This window comes from Bufo gargarizans, chromosome 4 (genome assembly GCF_014858855.1).
Source record: "Bufo gargarizans isolate SCDJY-AF-19 chromosome 4, ASM1485885v1, whole genome shotgun sequence".
Taxonomy (NCBI): domain Eukaryota; kingdom Metazoa; phylum Chordata; class Amphibia; order Anura; family Bufonidae; genus Bufo; species Bufo gargarizans.
In genome coordinates, this window is record NC_058083.1 from 300836906 (window position 1) to 300859811 (window position 22906).

General features: G+C 41.5%; 1 protein-coding gene across 1 annotated transcript in view; it reads right to left on the bottom strand.

Annotated features, from left to right (window-relative positions):
• Positions 1-559: 559 nt before the first annotated feature.
• MAN1A1 (mannosidase alpha class 1A member 1) overlaps positions 560-22906 on the bottom strand; it is a 185764-nt gene continuing 163417 nt past the window's right edge. Inside the window, exons 9-12 of the mRNA XM_044291436.1 lie at positions 12978-13197; positions 10462-10634; positions 4528-4643; positions 560-914 (exon numbers count right to left, since the gene is read on the bottom strand). Of these exons, the coding sequence (XP_044147371.1) occupies positions 791-914; positions 4528-4643; positions 10462-10634; positions 12978-13197 (633 nt within the window). The 3' untranslated portion in view covers positions 560-790. The remainder of the gene's footprint in view (positions 915-4527; positions 4644-10461; positions 10635-12977; positions 13198-22906) is intronic.

The window sequence follows — 22906 nt, forward strand, 5'->3', positions numbered from 1 at the left end:
CTAAGAAAATAATCTGAACATTTTATTTTGCAACACCTGGATTGTCTATAGATCAGATATATATATATATATATATATATATATATATATATATATATATCTAGTCTTATAATCAAAATACTTTAAGAACAGCTTCATTGAACAGATTAGATGGCTATTAATTTAACACAGATTAATAACAAAAAAAAAACAAAAAAAGTTGGACCACTGCCAAAAAAATAGTCATGTCTGCATGGAACAAAGTCATCTCTATAGAAATTACAGTTCGGAATATTTTACCAAAGAAAACCCGCATAAGAGGAAGATGTCACAGTTACACAATTTGTCCTCCGTGAGACAAATCAGATTCACATATAACTGGAAAAGGAAAAGAAATCGCTCTTTATACTAATCATTATGGCTTTTTGCAACATGGCAAAATATTACAGCTTAAAGCAGACAATCTCCTCACAGAGGAGGAAGGATCTTTGCAGTCAAATGAAAGGAAAAAGGAGTTGGTAAAGAAAGGTGCAGACTGTTCTATTCTATATGGCCAAGGATGGTTGTCTAACTCTAAATGGAATGTCCAAGAAGAAAGGTGCTTTTAATTCACAGCAACTGGTTAGGTCACAAAGGAACGGCTCTAGAATCCCCCAGGAGTCCTAAAGTAAACGTGACAGACTGCAAAAGGTTTCTTCACAACTTCAGAAGAAAAATAAATGGTTAATAGACATGAAGAGTGCTCTGTCCTGATCGGACTGTTGCAGGAATGCAGTGAATTTCCGGTATATGAGGCAATTCGTGTCTCTTATTACTCTAGGGTTTCTATCGTTCTGTCAGCCTTTTGGATAATAGGGAGTGGATGTGCCTCAGTATTGAAAATCCAATGTTCTAACGGAAGAAGATCATCGTCGGAAAATAATAAGTAGAGATACCTGAAACGGCAAAGAAGGTTGTACATGTTAAGAGTGCCTCTATATATTTACATGGCATAATATAGAACGACTACCAATTCATAAACTACTGTATACAAATGCCATAATGGAACACTACACCATCAAGGGAGGCAGAGACAGGCTGAGAAGCTGGCCTCTACAATAAGCCATATTCAATAAAAGTCTAAAGACAGATTATTCTTAGCAACGCTCAATTTGAGTGTTGCTATGAGGACACTTTAGAGGCAGTTTTTATTTTATTAAATAAAATTACACAATTCTCAACCCCAATTGCAAAAATGTAGGGGTAAAATGTCAAATGCTGAAAAATTGAGACATTTTACCATTTCATGAAAAAAATGAACTCCTTTAGAACTTGATGGCAGAAATACATTAAAAAAAAAAAAGGTGTGAAAGGGCCGCATCTACCATTGTATAGCATTCCCTCTTTTGACAACCGTCTGCAAACATCTGGGAATGGAGGAGGCCAACAGTTGGAGTTTTGGGAGAGGAATATTGTCCCCTTCTTGTCCGATTTAGGATTCTAGCTGCTCAATATTCCTGGGTCGTCTTTGATGGAGTTCTTGTTTCAAGATGCAGAAAATGTTTTCTCTTGGTGAAAGGTCTGGACTGCAGGCAGGCCAGATCAGCGCCCAGACTCTTCTACTGCGAAGCCATGCTGTTGGGTAGGACGCAGTATGTGTTTTAGAATGGTCTTACTGAAATATGTAAGGCCTACCTTGAAAGAGACATTGTCTGGATGGCTGCATATGTTGTTCTAAAACCTCTATATATCATTTAGCACTGATGGTGCCTTTACAGATGCCCAAGCCAAAAGGCACTATTGCAACCCCATACCATCAGAGATGCAGGCTTTTGTACTGTGTGCCAATAAGAAGCTGGATGGTCTCTCTCCTCTTGATTTGAAATTTGAGAATTTCACATTTTGATCCAGTTTACCACTTTGCCTCAGTCAATTTTAAATGAGCTCTGGTCCAGAGAAGGTGGCAGTGTTTCTGGATTGTGATGACATATCTTTGCATTATACAGCTTTAGGCCTCTTTCACACAACATTTTTTTTTTTGTTTTGTTTTGCAGGCCGTTTTTTGCGTTCCGTATACAGAACCTTTCATTTCAATGGTTCCGGAAAAAAAAAAAAAACGGAATGCCCTCAGTCTGCATTTCGTTTCCGTATTTCCATTGCGTTGAAAGATAGAACATGTCCTATTATTGCCTGCAAATCATGTTCCGTGGCTCCATTCAAGTCAATGGGTCCGCAAAAAAACTGAACACATACGGAAATGCATCTGTATGTCTTCCGTATCCGTTCCGTTTTTGCGGAACCATTTATTAAAAATGTTTTGCCCAGCCCAATTTTTTCTATGTAATTACTGTATATGCTATACGGAAAAACAGAACGGAACAAAAAGGCAACGGAAACAAAAAAGCGGAAAGGATCCGTGAAAAACGGACCGCAAAACACTGAAATAGCCATACGGTAGTGTGAAAGAGGCCTTAGCTTGCATTTGTGGATTGCAAGTTGAACTGTGTTCATAGACAATGATTTCTGGACAGTTCCTGAGCCCACGCAGTGATTTCCAGTACCGAAACATGCCTGTTTTCAATGCAGTTCCACCTGCAGGCTTCCAATATTGACCATCAGCCGTTTGCATACATGTTATTCTCCAGATTCTCTTAATATTTTCATATCATGTACTGTGGATTGTAGGATATTGTCAGTCTTCTCAATTTTACATTGAGGAACATTTTTCTGAAACTCTGCCTCTCTAACATGCTTTTTTTATACCCAATCATGACACGCAGTTGCAAATAGCTTTTTTGTTGCCCCCTTTTTTTTTTTAGATACGTTGCTGCCATCAAGATCTAAATTAGTAAAAATGTTTTATGAAATGGTAAAAAGTCTTAATTTTCAACATCTGATATGTGTTATATGTTCCACTGTGAATAAAACATGGTTCTGTGAGATTTGCAATTCATTGGATTCGGTTTTCTTTGATTTACATTTTACATTGTCTCCCAACTTTTGGAATTGGGGTTGCATATTAAAAAAATTATTAACATGACCGCCCCCATTTTTTAAGTTGAAAATGACAGTTACAAGGTTGACCATCTCCCACAGCAATTTTACTTAAGGTCCCTCAAACGCTCAGCCTAAAAAAAAAGAAAAAAAAAGCCACTTATCCACTCACCAGCACTCTGTTCCAGCACTAAGGGTCCCATCCATCACATGCACTGCTACAGCCATTCACTGGCCTCCGCAGTCATGTGCTGCTTGGGGTCATATAATCGCTGAGGCCAATGAATGGACGCAACTATGCTGTGACTAGAAGCCGTGGAGGCGGGAGTCTCGGTGTTGAATGGCGCACTGGTGAATGGCTTATTTTTTTTAGGCTAAGCACTTGAAACTCACTTTATAAAGGAGAGCGTCACATTTGAACTTGACCACCTAAATGTTACATTTATATTGATTCATTAAATGGTGTGTTCCTAAACATACCTTATAGGACACAATCTAAAATACTGATGTAAAATATGGTCAGACTAACCACAACTCATAAAAGGGGGGTGGGGTGGTCATTCCATCAGATACCTTGCATTGGTCAAATGTGAGCATTTTCCAGGAAAACTGACAGGGACAAAAATGAAAACCACTAACTTTAATGCATCCTATTGTGAAGACCTGATTCTGACGGAATTGAGACTGCTCTATGCTGGAACCTCCCAGTATTGTCCTATTATCACATGTATGTGACCATCACACTCCATTGCAACCAATGCTGATCAAAGCTTGTAAGATAGCAGGAAAACCCCTACCAGGAAACAGGAGTTTGAGCTGTGTAACAGCTACAACTTCAGTGACTTATGTGGTTTTATCCTACCTACTGCAGCTGTGCTGTCGCCTAAGCTTTCTGATGTACAGGCATATTGTACATTGTCAGGCTATTCTTAGAAATGTCCCCTGATAAACGGTAACCTTGAGAAACTAATCAGGATGTAGGATTTACTGGAATATTGAGATCTGTTTTGTTGGATTTTTAATCTTGAATTGGACAGCCCAATTTTTTTTTTTTTCGGCCCTATATTGCACCTCTCATCATTCTTGCACGTGATAAGAGGGTCTATCATATGTCCACTTGGAGGTTCTAGCACGGGGCCATCCTCATCTGAAAGCACACTCCATCAGCATCAGGGTGCATTAGGGCCAGTGGTTCTCCATAGTTTTTGGGGACAGCAGGGGTTTTTAGATTAACGTTTGTGTCCTATGGTTAAATTTAAGAAATCAAAATAAATGATGTTTGCCAGTCAGTGCTTTAGCTGCATCAGTGATGTGTTACATTTGAATATATTTTAAAATTTGCTGTTTAAAATATAGAAAAAAAAAAAAGAAATACACAATTGACCTCCAATTAAAATGATTGCGAATACAACTTGTGCTGTCACCACGCTCAGTAGTCAATTGCTTCACATTATTCAACCCTTTTCCGCTCTAGTGTCATGAAACACTATTAGAATGTCAAGAGTGTTAATGGTCTGTGTTCATCTGCGCTGCTGCTTAGCATTAATTACCCTCTTGATCACTGTCCGTACTTACTTGAGGGTCTCCGCAAGGTAAAAACTTTGCTGCACATCATCATGAGCAGGATGGGGAGCATAAACATCCCGGATGCCAGAATAGCCGCCTTCCACTCTGCAGTACTTTTCCAATGCCTGACAAGCACAAGAAGACAATCACACTGCAGCACATGAATCTACTGTCAATGTTTCGATTAGCCTGAAAATCCAATTACCTTGCACATTTCTGCCAATTGAAAGCACCTTGTTGCAATGAATATGGGCATGGTTTCAATTTACAAAGACGGATAAGAAAGAGAGGAAGATGTATGCGGCTTCACTTTGGGCAGTGAGTCAATTAACATTGCCAGGTTTCGGTGACACTTTGGATTTACAGCTGTACATATTAGAGCATTAGTATAATAAGATTCACTGAAACGCATACAAGTTCCTATTAAAAAGCTAATTTTAAAATATTGAATCTCAATTTATGCACATGCCTATTGCTGAATATTTTGTCGTATGATTGAGAATATGTACCTTTACTTTGTACACAGTAAAATTTCACTCCAATTCTACAGCCTTATTTGTGCAAGACAAATAGAATTGCCGTTATAAAGGGGTTGTCAGTTATTTTTTTGTTCTTTGAAGGTTTCCAACTAGGAAAATGAAAGGACTTTACAATTGACTTACTTTATCGCCAGTTGCTGGTTTCTCAGATGTCACATGACCTGTGTCAGCTTCTCTCCCTGCTCTGATGATGTTTCGTGCACAAAGCCTGAGAGATCAGATGTGTCTGTACACCAGACCTCACTGGGCTGGCCACGGCCCCCCTGCTCTGCAGTCTGCTGCTCTCTGCCCTGCGTCTCCCTCCCACTGGATACTTCAGGAAAAAGATTAACCCCTTCAGGAGCACAGACTCAGGGCTGAAGGCTTTACTGAGTAGCTGCAGGCAGTGAGGAGACTAATGCTGGGCACAGGAGCTGACAGACTAGATGAGTTCTGCACAAGAACAAGTAGGGAGAAGATCCTGTGTGTATCAGCAGTGTCATTGTACAGCTGGGACTTGTAGTCCTACAAACACAACATGCTGCCGAGTCTCCCAGTAGGCAGACATGTCACTCAGGGCAGCACTTATATTCACTCCCTTTGCAGAGCAGGGGGAGGGGCAGAGATTGTTGTTATTGCAGGTAAACAAATGGCCAAAAGAGAACCAGGGAAATGAGGAAATATAATTGTTACCTAAAACCTGCTTGGCTTAGTTATATATTGCTGCCCATCAGATTTACAGTGCTATATATTTTTTCTTAACTCGGACAACCCCACTAACAAAAAAAGGGAAAAAAAATGAATGCTCTGTAATGCGAGTTAAAGGGGTTTTCCAGGAATGGTTTAAAATGGCCGCAAACAACCAGTCCTAGAATGTGAGGAGGACTGGTTGCCTCCACTTGTTGAGTTGCCTAAAGGGGGGAGGCAGCTGGCCCTCACTTCACAGCTCTACAATAGATGGTAATGTGATCCTGCCTGTGATATGCAATCATGGCAGAGCAGCCTGGAAATCTTACCAATAGGTAGTATATGCAACTGCCAAAGGGTAGTGAGGTTCCACCCCCTCACCTCGCCCTAGGCAGCTCTGAAAGTGGAGGTAACCAGTTCTCACATTTCTAGGACCGGTTGCTGGTTGGCATTTTAGATAATTCTTGGAGAACCGCTTTAACATTCTATAAACTATCCACTGCATCTATGATGGCACTTTAATAGAAAGCACCATTACAGACAACATCCAACATAATTAAATGGGCTACTCAGTTACTTCCAAAACAAGCAAATAAACTTGTATTTTATGTGTTGTAGAATATAAGTAAGCACTCAAAAGGTAGCACTTGGAGCTCTAATATTAGGATGAGCTTAAAGTGCATATTTTTTGGGGGGGACTTTTGATGTTAGAACCTGATGAATATGCAGTGATGCTACATAGGCACTGCTCATCTCTTCCTGTAGACGGGTTATCACCACTTTTGTAGGCTTTTAGTTCCTCTCTTTTGTTAGGTCTAGCAATAAACAAACAGTAATTTTGAACATACAGTATGCAATCTACTCAAAAGCACTAGGGTGCCTTTTCACATCTGTTCTAGTGTTTAAGAACATTAGGTTTATATAGGGAAATAGTCTACATAGAAAGTTGAGCAACCATGTACATTGTATTACTTATCTTGTGCTTCATTATTAATGTATATGGACACTTTGGGACAATTTTTATTGCCTTGCCTGTGTTATATGATAAAAACATAGTTGCATTCGTTTTTATTACAAATTATGCTCCATTTGTCTTCTGCAGCCTGTATGTATTGTTGTATGTATACATTGTAGGCTGCTCAGTCCTGTTCAGTGTAAAATCCATCAGAAGAGCTTACTGCTCAATCTGTAGCCTTTACTTCTGCTCTCCTGACCACATATCTCAGCTGACATGTTTATAACCAAATAAAATAAACCTAAAAGGGATGGCAACTTTATTAATATTCAGGAGAACAGAGAGGGGGCTGTCAGAGTTTGTATCAAAAAGTCACACTTAAAGAGGGTCCAGACACTATAAAATAAGTAGGGGTGTGTGTTGGGCATAGTTCCCCGCTGTGCCCCCCTTTTACTTTTCCCGCCTGGTATGGAAATGAATATAAATCGGTACAGGGTGGAGGAGACTGCCCTGTTTCTCAATAGGTGTCTCCATCTCCCTGGCTCGCTCTCCTCTGTGATTGGACTGCGCTACAGCCAGGGAGAAGGAGACACCTAGGGCTGCAACGATTACTCAATTAAATAGAGCAATTTAAAACAAAAAAATCCTTGATGCAAACTTTTCGCATCGAGGATTAGCTTGTGTCACGTGACCATGGAGCGAGAGTGAAGCGCTTGCTAATACTCCCGCTCCGTGGTCTCCCGCTGGCCCACAATGCGCTCGGAAAACTCGTCTTTCCAGTAGGGGGCCTCCGGACACTCCACAGCAGATCCATGTTCCCGTGCTGCACTGACCTCCTGACGTACACATGCCGTGACCCGACGCGCTGTGTGATGTCAGGCCCAGAGCAAAGCTATGTGTAGGCAGCTCCCCAGCTGGAAACACAAGTTGGTGACACCGAGGGAGTGGGTGCATCACTACGGCCGGGCGCTCGGAGTGCAGGCTGGGCTTTCACGGACCGTGTGTCCGTGGTTTAAAGTGTGGCCCGGCTTACGGGGACAGATGGCACAAGGGTGGGGGGGGACAGAGTTGATGCCACTGGGGGGGGGGCAGAGTTGATGGCATGGCACTGGGGGGGGAACGGAGTTGATGCCACTGGGGGGAACCTGATGCACTTGGGCTGATTGCACAGGGGGGAACAAAGGGTGTTGGGGACTGATGGCATGAGTTTTTATATAGGAAAACAGTCAATAAATTTTTTCTTACTAAAGTACCGAATTAACTAATAATCGGTAGAATACTCGATTGCTAAAATAATAGTTATCTGTAGCCCTAGAGACGCCAATGGAGAAACAGGGCAGTCTCCCTGTACGGGTGATATTCATTCCCATACCAGGTGGGAAAAGTAAAAAAAAAAAAAAGGGGGGGGGGGCTGGACTAAGCGGTCTGCAATGCAGAACACATGCAGGCTGCAGAAGACAAGTCAAAGTTTTTATCCCATAATACAGCAAAGGCAAAGAAAACTTAAAAAAAAAAAAACTAAAATGTTTTTATAGCCTTTAAAGCCCAGAACTACAGTCACAGTTCTGGTAGCTTCAGAGCTAAAATCCTCTATACCGTTTCTTGCTTAGTCAAAGCGTGCAGGGATATTTTCTGGTGATTGACATTTTAGGAAGTGTGTTCTTTATAGTCGGATGACAGGCAATGCAGTGTAAAACCAGGCATATGCTTAGTATTACACTGTAAAGACAAGCATGTGCTAGGTGTGATGCAGTCAGTTGTGGGGTATTCTGCAAACAAAATCACAGTAATAAATACTCCAGGGCAAACCATTTACTATATTTAAAAAAAAAAATAAGACGATTCGTGGATAAATCAATTTGGTGTCTGAAAAAATGTATACTTGTAAGCTTCTTGTGAGGCTCAGAGTTGGCAGAAAAACTTGCAAACAATAATCAGTTGAATGAATAAGAGGAAACAATTCATCCAGCAGGAAGCTTTCTGAGTGTGCGACTTCCAATCAGCATGAATTATTAACTAAGAAAGAGGAAGGCTCTTGATTTGTTGCCTTTTCAATTAGAAATTACATTAAATAAATCTAATTGAAATGTTACAGGGAATTGATTTCATAGCAATAAAGTTGAGTGTTCAAAGGTCTTGTCATTTGGCTGATAGAACGTAGATTCAGAGAATCTTCCTGTCTTCCTATTTTCACATCACATTAAAACAAGGATGATGGGAATGGCAAAGCGCTGATGATAAAGAGGCGATTTTAAGCAATCAATACACATCCACGGACAAGAGAAGAGCTGAAGAACCAGTCACACTTCTAACCTGAGATTAGATTGCATCAAGCAAATGCAGGCGGGTCTACATCATCCCTGTCTATTACACAGCCCTGAACAGATCATTTTACAGTAAGAGTGTGTGTTCTCAGGGCTCATGCACATGACAGAGTATTTTGCGGTCTGCAAATGGCGGAACCGCAAAACACAGATACCGGATGCGTGTATTCCGCATTTTGCGGAACAAAACAGACGGCCCCTAATACAACAGTCCTATTGTGCGTAATGTGGACAGTAGTAGGACATGTTCTATTTTTTTTGCAGAAGAGTCATGCGGACACGGAATGCACACCGAGTCATTTCAGGTTTTTTGCTGCCCCATTAAAGTGAATGGTTCTGTATAATGGCCATAAAAAAAAAAACTGAATTGACACGAGAAAACAAATCAGGGCAGGTTGCGAGAAAAATGTATTTCAATAGCCCATGTCACATAATACCTTGCTGTCATATTAGATATTGTATGTATACCTTAGAATGAACTACCCCACATGTGTCCTTTGTCCCAATACATATAGCATTCTCCTAAGATCCCTGTACCAGCAAATTGTGTACTAGAAAAAATAAATTAACATTCAATGGTATCCTGGCTCTGATTCTGTAAAGAAACATTACTGGAAATAATTGCTTTCTTTCAGTGATAGTAAGCAGAGATCTTGAAATTAGTGATGCATTAGTAAAACAGAATCAGTAATGTAACAATGGCAGAGCTTCTGTAGGTCTCAGAGTCTGATGTGCATAATGAGTTGCTAGACGCTGCAGCATCAACCACTGGCAAAAATTAATTAGGAAAAAGTAAAAGCCAAGCTTTAGAAAAAGGCAGGTCAGTCACTCGGGGAGTATAATGTGAAGGTTAATATGAGAAATATTGCAGCAGGCGACTAGTAGGAAAGTGTGGATCTGTCCGCAGACAACATGAATGGTGTGCATTGGTTTAGGCAGTATATGGACAACCCTAGCATATCACTTCAGTAACTAAGTATGTGAATATAGCAGATGGAATGTAATAAGTAAATGTGCGTTTAGTGAATTACACAATAACTCGGGAGGGCAATAACAGAACATTTGTTCAATAGAATAAGCTTATTGCTGTATAAAAGGTACAAGATAGCTTGAGATACTTGACCGGAAAACTTTAGGGTATATGCACACTGAGCGTACTACGCACACATTTCCATGCAAAGTAATACAGTACCAGCTAAGTAGATGAGATTTTCAAAATTTCATCTACATGGCGAGGAAATTATCATGATGGAAACTGAAATTTTACTGTGCATATTTTAGTAAAGTCTGGGGTAAACAACCCATGTCAAAATCTGCAAGTCACACAAGGGCATTTTGGTGCTGGTTTGGTTCAGAACTACAGCAAAAACTGCACAAAAATTGACACAGAAAATCCACTACACTGCTGTGTGCATTCATTCATTTACTATGGATCTGCATAGGTGTCAAACCTGCTTACCTGAACAGCTTCCCAGCCCCACTGTCGGTATTTTGGATCATGTGTAAATCTCCACATGTACATATAGGTTTCAATCACTTCAGGTCGTAAAATATAGTATTTCTCATTTTGTCTTGTAGCAATTGCTTCTACACCTCCATCAAACCTGAATGCTTCAGGTCCCAGTTTCATTGCTAATAATACAAAGGAAGCAATAAAAAAAAGTTACTGTGAATTCTATAAGCGATTATACAGGAAAAATACAATTTAAAATCAACTTTAGGATCAGCATACAAGGGCTACAAGCAGACTTTTCTCCCACGGAGTATTCAAAACATTACCAAGAGATACAAGAGTTCTAAGCAATTGTCATAATACCATATGGTGGAAGAAAGCTACTAAATTCCATCAAGCAAAAAGAACAAAAACTGCTTGATTGTAGCAATTTTCATAAGAATTTTATACAAACAACTTGAGTGATTTTTTTCCCCCCCCTAAGTAAGCCTTGCTTTACAGTTCTCAAGAAGGAAGCACAAATACATTTTAATATTGATGACCTATTGTCAGGATAGGTCATCTATATCAGATTGGCGGGGTCTGACACCCAGCACTCCCACTGATCTGCTGGTTGAAGAGAAGGCCGCGATCGGTACGAGCACTGCCTTCCCTTCATTGACAGCACAACGGTGAGCAGGTGTAACTACAAGCCGTCCCATTCACTTTTGTGGGACAGCTCGTTCGTATCCAAGTGAATAGGAAGGAGCTGTCCCATAGAAGTGAATGGCGAAGCTTCCTGTAGTTACACCTGTTCACCTATGTGATGTCGAAAGCAAAAAGATAAACAATGAAGGGAAGGCAGTGCTTCCACCAAGCACTGCCTTCTCTTCAACCAGATGATTGATGGGGGCGCGAGGTGTCCGATCTCTGCCGTTTTGATATTGATGACCTATCCCACAACCACAGCATGTTGCAATAAAAATAAAAAAATAAAACACACAGAAGGACCAAAAAACACTAGCACACGGTGTGAAAATACTACTTAACAGTTGTAATATGGCCATAGCAGATTTTTGGTCTAGTGTAAGCCTTTAAACAATAAAGGGTCATACACCGAGTTCTGCCTAGAGTTTTCATATACCTTAAGGCATTAAAGAGGTTGGTCAATGTATAAAAAAATTATAATAATAATAAATCCTCCCTGGCCAGCAATTCTGAGGGGAAAAAAAAAAAGATTGACGATGTACTGACTTTTACTATTGTTGCTTCCAGTTTGCCACGCTAAACATCCCCACTGGGCTTTGTTTGTCGGGTGCAGGGATGTGTCACAAACCAGCAGGTGTGAACCCACCTGTGCCACGTGTCCTACCTCCTCTAAGGGCGTTGTCTAAGTGAACCCTCAATTCTTCACAGTACCCCTGATGGTGGGGATAGACTTTCCCGAGGGGAACACTGGGTCCCTACCTCTTGAGGAGGATAGGCACACAAGGCAGATGGTCCAGGCGGACCAGGAGGTACCAGGGAAAGGTACCAGAAGCACAGGCGTAGTCAGGCAGGCAGAGTCGTTACCAGGAGAAACAGTGCAGGACTGAAGGATGAAGTAGAGAATTACTCAGACAGGTGAAAGGTAGGGGCAGGTGGTACAGGTACAGGTCAGGTAATCCGGGTCGGCAACAGGAGAGTCAGAGGCTAGCAGGCAGGAATACGACGGGTAGCAGAATCCAATAACACAAATACGAGTCAGGAACACAAGTGGTTATCAGGGGCCTTAGCAGCTCACAAGGACCTCGACGTGGAGGCATCTGGGAAGGGGGATGAGCCACTTATATATGCACAGGAGGGCTAGGATAGGTCAGCGAGGTCACATGACCTAAGCCACAAAGCCCAGGAAGTGACATGCCCCGGCCCTTAAGGAAGTGCAGCAGGAACAAACAGCAAGCATGCTGTGGCCAGCACTGAGAGCAAACTGTGCATCAGGTCCAGAACAGCAGCACCAAGACAGGACTGCAGCGGTGAAATGGGAAGCACCGGCCGCAGATCACGGCGCCCGCAACAGCAGCGCATAGCAGCCGCTGTTACAGGATGACATCTCTCTGTGACCACTGCAACAAATCACTAACCTCAGCCATCGTGCCAAATAATTGATTAGTTATTTGCAGTTAGATAGACAACTGAAAAACTGGCCTGGTAAGGAAGGGGGATAAACACTGCGTTAATGAAGTGGTTAAAGGGGTTAATACTGGTGGCCTATCCTCAGGATCTGATAGGTGGGGGTCTGACTCATGGCACCACTGCTAATAGGCTGTTTGAAGAAGCTACGGCACTCTGGTGAGTGTCGCAGTCTCTTCCTAGGCCAGCGACACCATGAATGGGGAAGAGTTACAATATCAGAACACACAAGCTATGCAATGGAGGTGGCTGTGCTTGGTAAGCTGTGAGGACGCTGTTTTGGCTTCTCAGATTAGTTGTCAGTATAAATAAAATAAATAAAAAGATTCTGAAAAAACCTTTAAACAGAGTATCACAAAAGTCTGACTTACTTGTTCTATCATAGGATTCATGGCAGGTCCTTGCAATCTCTGCAGCCAGTTCAATATGGTGCCCCGTTTTGTCCCCTGGTGCTCCATCTGCACCGAGGGCAAACATGCCACCGGCAAAACACGTCAAGTGTCCCATTTTATGCTCCAAAAGACCTCCTTTCCATTCAGCAATATATGTTAAGCCATTGCTTGACTTGCGCATTAAATGAGTCTCAATCGCCTTTAAAAGAAATCAAACCAGTAATGAAAGTTAGACTATTTTCTCACAATTATAAATCACAATAAAAACATGAAACAGTCTACTATATATATTACACGTTTTATAAACCACTCCACTAATGCCCGACAACTAGCCTATCGTTCTGTATAGTATAGATAAGGTTTTAATACTGTGACCACAGACGTCTATGGGGCCCTGCAGTAACCCAAGATGCTGTATACTATGAAGGTACTCTACCTTAGAAGAACAGCTTCTAGGGCTGAATTCCTGTAATACAGTGCCTTGTGAAGGTACTCTAATATAATGCAAAGTACATATGTTTCTGTAGTAAGGATTCATATTACACAGACTCAGGGAAGAAAGAATCTGTGTGACAACCATCTGTTACCCTGTACTAGGCACAACAGTTTACATTTTTACTTTAAAGGGGTATTCCAACCAGAAGAATTCATCACCTATTCAGTGAATAGTCGATATATACTACATTGTGCTCCAACCACAGGGACCCCCATCGATCAACAGAATAGAGGCTCTGGTCCCCAGTTCCAAGAGCCGCAAGACTGCTTCTTGGAGGAGTTTGAACGGAGCAGCATGCAAAGACGTGCCCAGCCGTTTCATTCAGTGCCATACAATTTGAGTGAGAGGACCCATGCACTACTGCTGTAACCGTGGTGTTGGGGCTGAGAGGTAGGACACTTGGGTTCCCCGTTCTGGTGAGTGGTGTGGGTCCCAGCGGTTGGACCCAATTGCTGCATGACCTATGCAATGGCTAGATAGCTTTGCTTTGCCTTCAAGGCTTTGAAACTTTTTTTCTCATTTGTGAGCAAGAACATGGGGTTAATAATCAATGAAAAGAGAACGACATCTGTAATATGCCTTTAACCATCACTACAAATGATGAAACCCATATGGCATAGAGCAAATAAATACGATTGATTAACGACTGAAGGCATTAGTGCCTAATGATTGCATGTTCTTCATCGGCTATAAACACTAATTACTCATATAACAAGTTATTAATTGTGATAAATGTCTTGGTTTTACATTGCTACAGAGGAGAAGCTGGAGCTCGCTCCTCTGGAATGTTTTAACACACCAAACACCATTAATATAATCAGCAAGATTTCCATTACTGCAAGTAATCACGCATTCATATTAGTGTAACTGCCGCTTTCTACAAAGGACCTTATTAAAATGGAAACTAATCCATCAGTAATTAGCACTTTACTAATCATTCATTGCTACGCCATAGCCCAATAGTCTGCCACTAGTCCTGACAAATGAAGCCATCAGAAATGTAATATGATCAAACATTTCGATTTTGCATATGAAAAAGGTCCAGATAATACACTAAAACAGATCAGTGGCATTGCCTGAGTCACCGCGGTATTATTAACTGACGCACGTGGACACAGATTTTAGAGCACAGTAATGAAGGGCTGTCAGTTCAGAAAAAACGGAGTGCCAGAAAGGCTGACTGCTTAATGAACGCGTACAGCGTGTGTGGAGAAGATATAAGCACATTACCCCGCAGAATAATTGTAGCAATTCATTCTGTGCGAGGAATCTGTTAACTTGCCAGAAATGATGGTTTGTAAATAGAAAATGAGTCCCTCTAAGACGGACGAACACTTTCTCCACAGCAGAAGTGAATGGCATACCCGCCTGCACTGTATGAAGTCAATCACACTCAAATGTCTTCACCAGTCTCCTTATATTTCCTGCAAATTGTCATTTTATTATTTTTAATGATGCATTAGTCATCAATTATAGTCAGCTCTTCCAGTTTCTGCTACTGAACTACCGGGACAAAAAAATGATGGCAGGCACCGGACAAGATGCAACTGGTGCCGTCTAAAGGGGTAAGTTAGGGTCGGCAGGATTTTACTCGGGTATAATCTGTCATCAGATATACAGGTGCAACTCGAAAAATTAAGATATTGTGCAAAGTTTATTTATTTCAGTAATGCAACTTAAAAGGAGAAACTAACATATGAGACTCGTTACATGCAAAGCGAGATATTTCAAGCCTTTATTTGGTATAATTTGGATGATTATGGCTTACAGCTTATGAAACCCCAAAGTCACAATTCTGAGGTACCCTTTGCTCAGGGGGTATGGATTAATTAGCTGACTAGAGTGTGACACTTTGAGCCTAGAATATTGAACCTTTTCACTAAATTCTAATTTTAAGCTGCATTAATGCAATTCCTTTTAATTTGAATTACTGAAATAAATGGACTTTTGCATGATATTCAAATTTTTCGAGTTTCACCTATAGATACCAGCAAGATATAGAAAACCAGGTTTTTTATGCTAATTCCAGTCTGGCAATATAGTTCAGGAAATAGATTTCTCGATGTCCTAATTAGAATAGTGTCTAATGCCTATACAGCACAACTATGAGAAGACATGTTCTACAGAAACTGGTAATTGCTCGACTATCCCAAAAAATACTATATAGAATCCATCAGTACAGGTTACATCCATTATTGAGTAATGGAGTAAAAGGTAAAGTAGTAGCTTACCTAGAAGTAAGCACTATGGGAAATCTCTAGTTGGAGACACTTATTTCTTCCAAAAACAGTGCCACCCTAGTCATCCGGTTGTGAGCAGCATTGCAGTTCTGCCTCATTCACCACATGGACTGCTCCTGCTCGATCCTGAACAACCCATTGGTGCCATCTGCCACATATGTCCAGGGCTAGGAGCTTGTACTTTGCACCCAGTACTGCGAGCTCAAAGCTCTGTTTAAAGCATCACAGTTGCCACTTGCCCGCAGCAACTGATGAGATGATTGAAAGCTCCAATACTGGCCTTTAAAGGTTACAGACACTTTTTTGTTTTAAATTATTGAATTATACTTATTTGGGGCTAAAATAATGTTTCCAATAGGTCTTTAATAAAAAGAAAAAAGAAAATTCCAGTTTCTGTGCCAGTGCTTCTCCTTCTCAGTGAATCTGTCAGAGTCCTGCTGTTGGCTCGATCTAGTTTCATAGAGAAGGTCATAAACACTCACTTAAAGAAGAACTCTTGCAAAAAATGTTATTCTCTGACCTGTTAGAAATGTACATGTAATCTTCTCACCAGTGTCTGTATTTGTGAGTTATAACCTCCATTCTGCTTCTCTGCTGTGTCATGTGACCAACACTCTGACTCTCCAAATAACACAGCATCTTATGTGTGGACAGAAGCCAGTTTCTCTATGTATTCCTATGGGAGCCTCACTCTCATAGGAATGAATAGAGAAGTTACTGACTTCCTGTCCTGTGTCAGTTGGAGATCAGCGAGTTTGTCACATGACATTACTTTCTAGCGGATCACAATAGATTTTTTGCCGGGAGTTCTACTTTAAGATAAATTCTTGCTAAACAATGAAAAACAAATACAAGCGCTCTGTAGTGTATGATGTAGGTGAATAAGGAGAGAGGGGGAACTGGATGTCCCTGAGGAAGGTGGTGGGTTGCCACCAAAACGAGCCACATGACTGTCCTCATATTTTACTTTTACTTTTATTTTAATAAATCTAGTCACTAGCAGCACTAAGTCTCTGAGGATACATTCTTATCAGTTTGATAAGAATTTAGCTTAAAGAGAACCTGTCACCACAAAATGCTGTGTAATGTGCTGGAGAAGCTGAGCAGACTGATATATAGTTTTGTGGAAAATCTCTCAGCTCTTTCTAAGCTATGTTGTACACGGGGGAGGTGTTCATCAGTGATGGCAAATTCTGTATATCTAGAATGTCATCAGTCAATCATTGATAAGATGGTCCCCGAGTACAAAAGAGCTTAGAAAGAGCAGAGATTTAAATATATAAATTACATGTTTTGCTGAATCTCCTCCTGCTCTATAACATGCTGCCTACACTGCATTTTGTAGTCATAGGTTTTCTTTAGCTTATTAGCTTTTTGGAAAGTAAATTTAAAGGGGTTATTCAACTCTAACTGGTTATCTATGCTCATACATATTCAGCCTCCTGCACATTATTCTCTCCTCCATAGATCCGCCCCCTCATACATATTCAGCCTCCTGCACATTATTCACTCCACCATAGATCCGCCCCCCTCATACATATTCAGCCTCCTGCACATTATTCACTCCTCCATAGATCCGCCCCCTCATACATATCCAGCCTCCTGCACATTATTCACTCCGCCATAGATCCGCCCCCCTCATACATATTCAGCCTCCTGCACATTATTCCCGCCGCCATAGATCTGCCCCCTCATACATATTCAGCCTCCTGCACATTATTCCCTCCGCCATAGATCTGCCCCCTCATACATATCCAGCCTCCTGCACATTATTCACTCCTCCATAGATCCGCCCCCTCATACATATTCAGCCTCCTGCACATTATTCCCGCCGCCATAGATCTGCCCCCTCATACATATTCAGCCTCCTGCACATTATTCACTCCTCCATAGATCCGCCCCCCTCATACATATTCAGCCTCCTGCACATTATTCACTCCTCCATAGATCCGCCCCCTCATACATATTCAGCCTCCTGCACATTATTCACTCCGCCATAGATCCGCCCCCTCATACATATTCAGCCTCCTGCACATTATTCCCGCCGCCATAGATCTGCCCCCTCATACATATTCAGCCTCCTGCACATTATTCCCTCCGCCATAGATCCGCCCCCTCATACATATTCAGCCTCCTGCACATTATTCCCTCCGCCATAGATCCGCCCCCTCATACATATTCAGCCTCCTGCACATTATTCCCTCCGCCATAGATCCGCCCCCTCATACATATTCAGCCTCCAGCCTCATATTCCTCCCCCATAAACTCCTCCTTGCAAATGTCATGTGCTCAGTGCTTGCAGAGCAGAGAGGCAGACAGTGAATCCACATACAGAATGGTACATCATTTATACTGCATTCCTTTTGTGTCCGTTTGTATTATCTTTACCTTAGCCAATGCGGATCCGCCTCGAACGCTATTGAAAGTCAATGGAGGACGGATCTTTTTTTATTGTGCCATGTCAGTGAAAACTGATCCGTCCCTATTGACTTACATTGTGTGTCAGGACAGATCCGTTTGGCTCAGTTTCGTCATGTGGACACCAAAACGCTGCAAGCAGCCTGCAGAGCAGAATGGTGACTGATCGTAGGCAAACATACATTCTGAGTGAATCCTTATCTATTCAGAATGCATTAGGGCAAAAGTGATCCGTTTTGGACCGCTTGTGTGATCCCCAGAACAGATCTCACAAACGGAAACCAAATCGCTAGTGTGAAAGTAGCCTTAGGCTACATGCACACAACAGTTGTTTGTTGCTGTCCGCAAATCTGGGATCAGCCAAAAAAAAGATAGCTGTTTTTTTACTCTGTAGGATCCGTTTTTTCACAGATCCCTTTAATAAATGCCTATCCTTGTCCGCAAATGAGAAAAAAGTCGGACATACATAATTTTTTTTTTTTTGCTTATGGAAACCACGGACAATGCAGAACACCTATAATTTTTTTATGACCCACTGAAGTGAATGGGTCCCCATCCTATCCGAAAAAAAACCCAGAACGGACTCCGGGAAAAACTGTCCGCATTGGCGGATCTGCAATATACGTGCACTGAAAGCATCACACTTTAAGGGCCACACTCCCACACCTATCTACAAACATCGCTGACAGCGTCACACTATAAAAAGACACGCTCCCACATCAATCCATAAACATCACTGACAGCATCACACTATAAGGGCCACACTCCCACATGAATCCATAAACATCACTGACAGCATCACAGCGTCACACTATAAGGGCCACGCTCCCACATCTATCCATAAACATCACTGACAGCATCAGAGCGTCACACTATAAGGGCCACGCTCCCACATCTATCCATAAACATCGCTGACAGCTTTACACAATATTATCATTTTTTAAACAAAAAAAATTGTTTTAGTGTCTCGATAGTCTGAGAGCCCTAGCTTTTTTATTTTTTGACAGATTGTCTTAGTAAGTTCTCATTTTTTGCGGGATGAGGTGACGGTGACCTTTTTGATCGCTCAGAGTTGCACTTTATGTGATGTTAGGTGCCAAAAAATAAATAAAAAATAAAATGGCTTTCTTGGTACTATTTTAAATTTTAACCAATTGGAGTGAGCGTGGGCAAGGGACCACTCTGATTGGTCCCTTGTCGGCACCCGGTGACGTCACCGGACTTGGAGGGGGCAAAGCTTAGCGGGATCTCGACCAGGTTAGTTACCGCCCCTCCAACACTTTTGCATAATTAACTAGGCTGGCAGTGACGTCAATGGGATCCCTGAACAGCGGAAGAGGAAGCTTTCCTCCTCTGCAAAGGACCCGGAATGTCACAGACTGAAAGAAAACCTTCACTTCCGGCAGAGAATTTATTGGAGCAAAAGGGGGCATTAGAAGTAAGTTCATCAGGTAGGAAATGGGTGTTGATGTGTGTGACACTGCAGTACTATAGGACAAAGGTCCCAAATCCCGGACAACCCCTTTAATTTCCATAGAGATCTAATAATGCCGGATCCGGTACCAAGTGCTCCGGAAATTGCCGCATCGCTTGATCCAGTTTTCCGGTCTGCGCATGCGCTTTTGATCTTTGAAAAAATTTAATACCGGATCCGTTATTCCGGATGACACGGATCCGGTATTTCACCGGATCCGTCTAACCGATCCGGAAAAAAAAGGCTATCAGTTTATACACGGCTTGCCGGATTGCAACAACGCTAGTGTGAAAGTACCCTTAGACAGATAGTAATGTCCCATAAAATAGTTATCAGTCATCATTTCCCATATGTCTACTTTATGTTAGTATAATTTTGTAAATGTCATTTTAGTTTTTTAGGACTTTAGATGGATTAGAAGTTTAGAAGCCATTTTTCTAATTAACAAAATTTCCCAAAAATGTTTTAACCCTTTCATGACCAAGGGTCATTGATGCCCCAGTGTCCAGGTCAAAATTTACAAATCTGACATGCGTCACTTTATGTGGTAATAGATTTGGAACACTTTTACTTATCCACGCCATTCTGAGATTGTTTTCTCGTGACACATTGTACTTCATGATAGTCATATATTTGAATCAATATATTTCACCTTTACTTCTGCTTCTAAAACAAAGTGATACCTAATAAAATATTTATTACTTAACATTCCCCTTATGTCTACTTTATTTTGGCATCATTTTGGAAATGTCATTTTATTTTTTTAGGATGTTAGAAGGCTTAGAAGTTTAGAAGCAATTCTTACAATTTAAGAACATTTCCAAAACGCACTTTTTAAGGACCAGTTCAGGTCTGAAGTCACTTTGTGGGGCTTACATAGTGGAAACACCCATAAATGACCCCATTGTAGAAACTACACCCCTCAAGTTACTCAAAACTGATTTTACAAACTTTGTTAACCCTTTAGGCGTTCCACAAGAATTAAAGGAAAATGGAGATGAAATTTCTAAGTTTAACTTTTTTGGCAGATTTTACATTTTATAATTTTTTTTTCTTTAACACATTGAGAGTTAACAGCCAAACAAAACTCAATATTTATTACCCCGATTCCGCGGTTTACATAAACACCCCACATGTGGTCGAAAACTGATGTACGGGCACACGGCAGGGCACAGAAGGAAAGGAATGCCATACGGTTTTTGGAAGGCAGATTGTGCTGGATTGGTTTTCGTCTTGTGCAGGGGCTTGTTTTTTGCAGAAAGAGTTGGTTTTTATTGGTACCATTTTTGGGTACATAGGATTTTTTGATCATTCATTATTACACTTTATGGGGCAATGTGACCCAAAAATTGGCTGTTTTGGAACAGTTCATTTATTTATTTTTACAGCGTTAATCTGAGGAGTTAGGTCATGTGATAGTTTTATAGAGAAGATCGTTACGGACGTGGCAATACCTAATATGTATACTTTTTCTTATTTATTTAAGTTTTACACAATAATAGCATTTCTGAAACCCCAAAAATGATGTTTTAGTCTCTCTATGGTCTGAGAGCCATAGCTTTTTTATTTTTTTGGCGATTGTCTTAAATAGGGTATAATTTTTTGCGGGACGAGGTGACTGTTTGATTGGTACTATTTTGGGGGTCATAAGCCTTTTTGATCGCTTGCTGTTGCACTTTTTGTGATGTAAGGTGACAAAAATAGCTTTTTTGGCACAGTTTTTTTTATTTTATTTTTATGGTGTTTATCGGACAGGGTCTATCATGCGATATATTTATAGAGACTGTTGTTACGGACGCGCTGACACCTAATATGTGTATTTTATTTTTTCTTTTTTTTATAGGAAAAGGCAATTTCTTTTTTTCATTTACATTTTTATTTATTTATTTTTACTTTTATTATTTTCACATTTTTTTTTTATCAGTTCCCTCTTGGATCTTGAAGATCCAGTGGGGCTGATAGTTGTTACTATACTTTGCAATGCTCTTGCATTCCAAAGTATAATACTTCCAGATGTCCTGTAGGTGGCAGCACTGGACACCTTTCCATGGCAACCATCTGGTGCTGCAATCACAGCGCTGCAGCCCCGATGGTTGAGAGAGGGAGCTTCCTCCCTCTGTTAACCCCATGGATGCCACAACCGCGGCATCTATGGGGTTACAGGAGAGTGTCAGCATAGAGCTGACACACACTGCTGATGGCGGCCAATATTGAGGGAGGCTGGGGCGGCTACAAAATGACTGCATGGGACGGGGAGGGGGCGGACCGCATCACGGCAGCTAGGAGTTGAGCTGCAGGCGGCACAGCCATAGATCGGGGGCAGTGTTTTACGAGGACACATTACCTGATTTCATGCTCTGATCTGCAGAGCGCAGATCAGAGCATGAAACCGGCATTTTTTCACTGCCGCAATCCAATTGGTTAGTCTGCACAGACTAACCAATCGGATCGATTGCCGGCAAGGGGCCACTCTGATTGGTCCCTTGCTGGCATTACTGCACTGTATGCTGTCCGTGACAGCATACAGGGCAGGGGCAGAAGCTTTGATCCAAGCGTTTAGCAGCGCTTGGATTAAAGAGCTGCCAGAACGTTTATATACGTGGTAGCTGCACGGGGTATGTGCAGCTATCACGTATATATACAAATTGCGGTTGTGAAAGGGTTAAGCACCAATTCAGATATAAAGTGATTTTGAGGGGCTTACGTGATGGAAACACCCCCATAAATGACCCCATTTTAGAAGCTACACCATTCAAATTATTCAAAACTGATGTTACAAACTTTGTTAACCCTTTAGGCGTTCCACAAGAAATAAAAGGAAAATATAGGCAAAATTTCATTTTGTTTTTTTGCAACATAGCAAGGGTTAACAGCAAACTAAACTTTAATATATATTACTCTGATTCTGCAGTTTACAGAAATACCCCATACGTGGTGGTTTCCTGCTCTATGGGCACATGTCAGTGGTCGGAAGGAAAGGAGCGCCATATGGATTTTGGAGTCAGATTTTGCTAGAATGGTTTTTAGGCACCATTTTGTATTTGAAGAGACCCTAACTTACTCTTAGGCCCCATGCACACGGCCGTGTTTCACAGCCATGTGCGGGCCGCGGGAACCGCGGCCTGGATCCCTCCTGAGAGCAGGAGCGCACGGCATCACTGGTTGCTATGACGCCGTGCGCTCCCTGCTGCCGCCGCAATACAGTAATACACTGGTATGATCTATACCAGTGTATTACTGTACTGTGCCGGCAGCAGGGAGCGCACGGCGTCATAGCAAC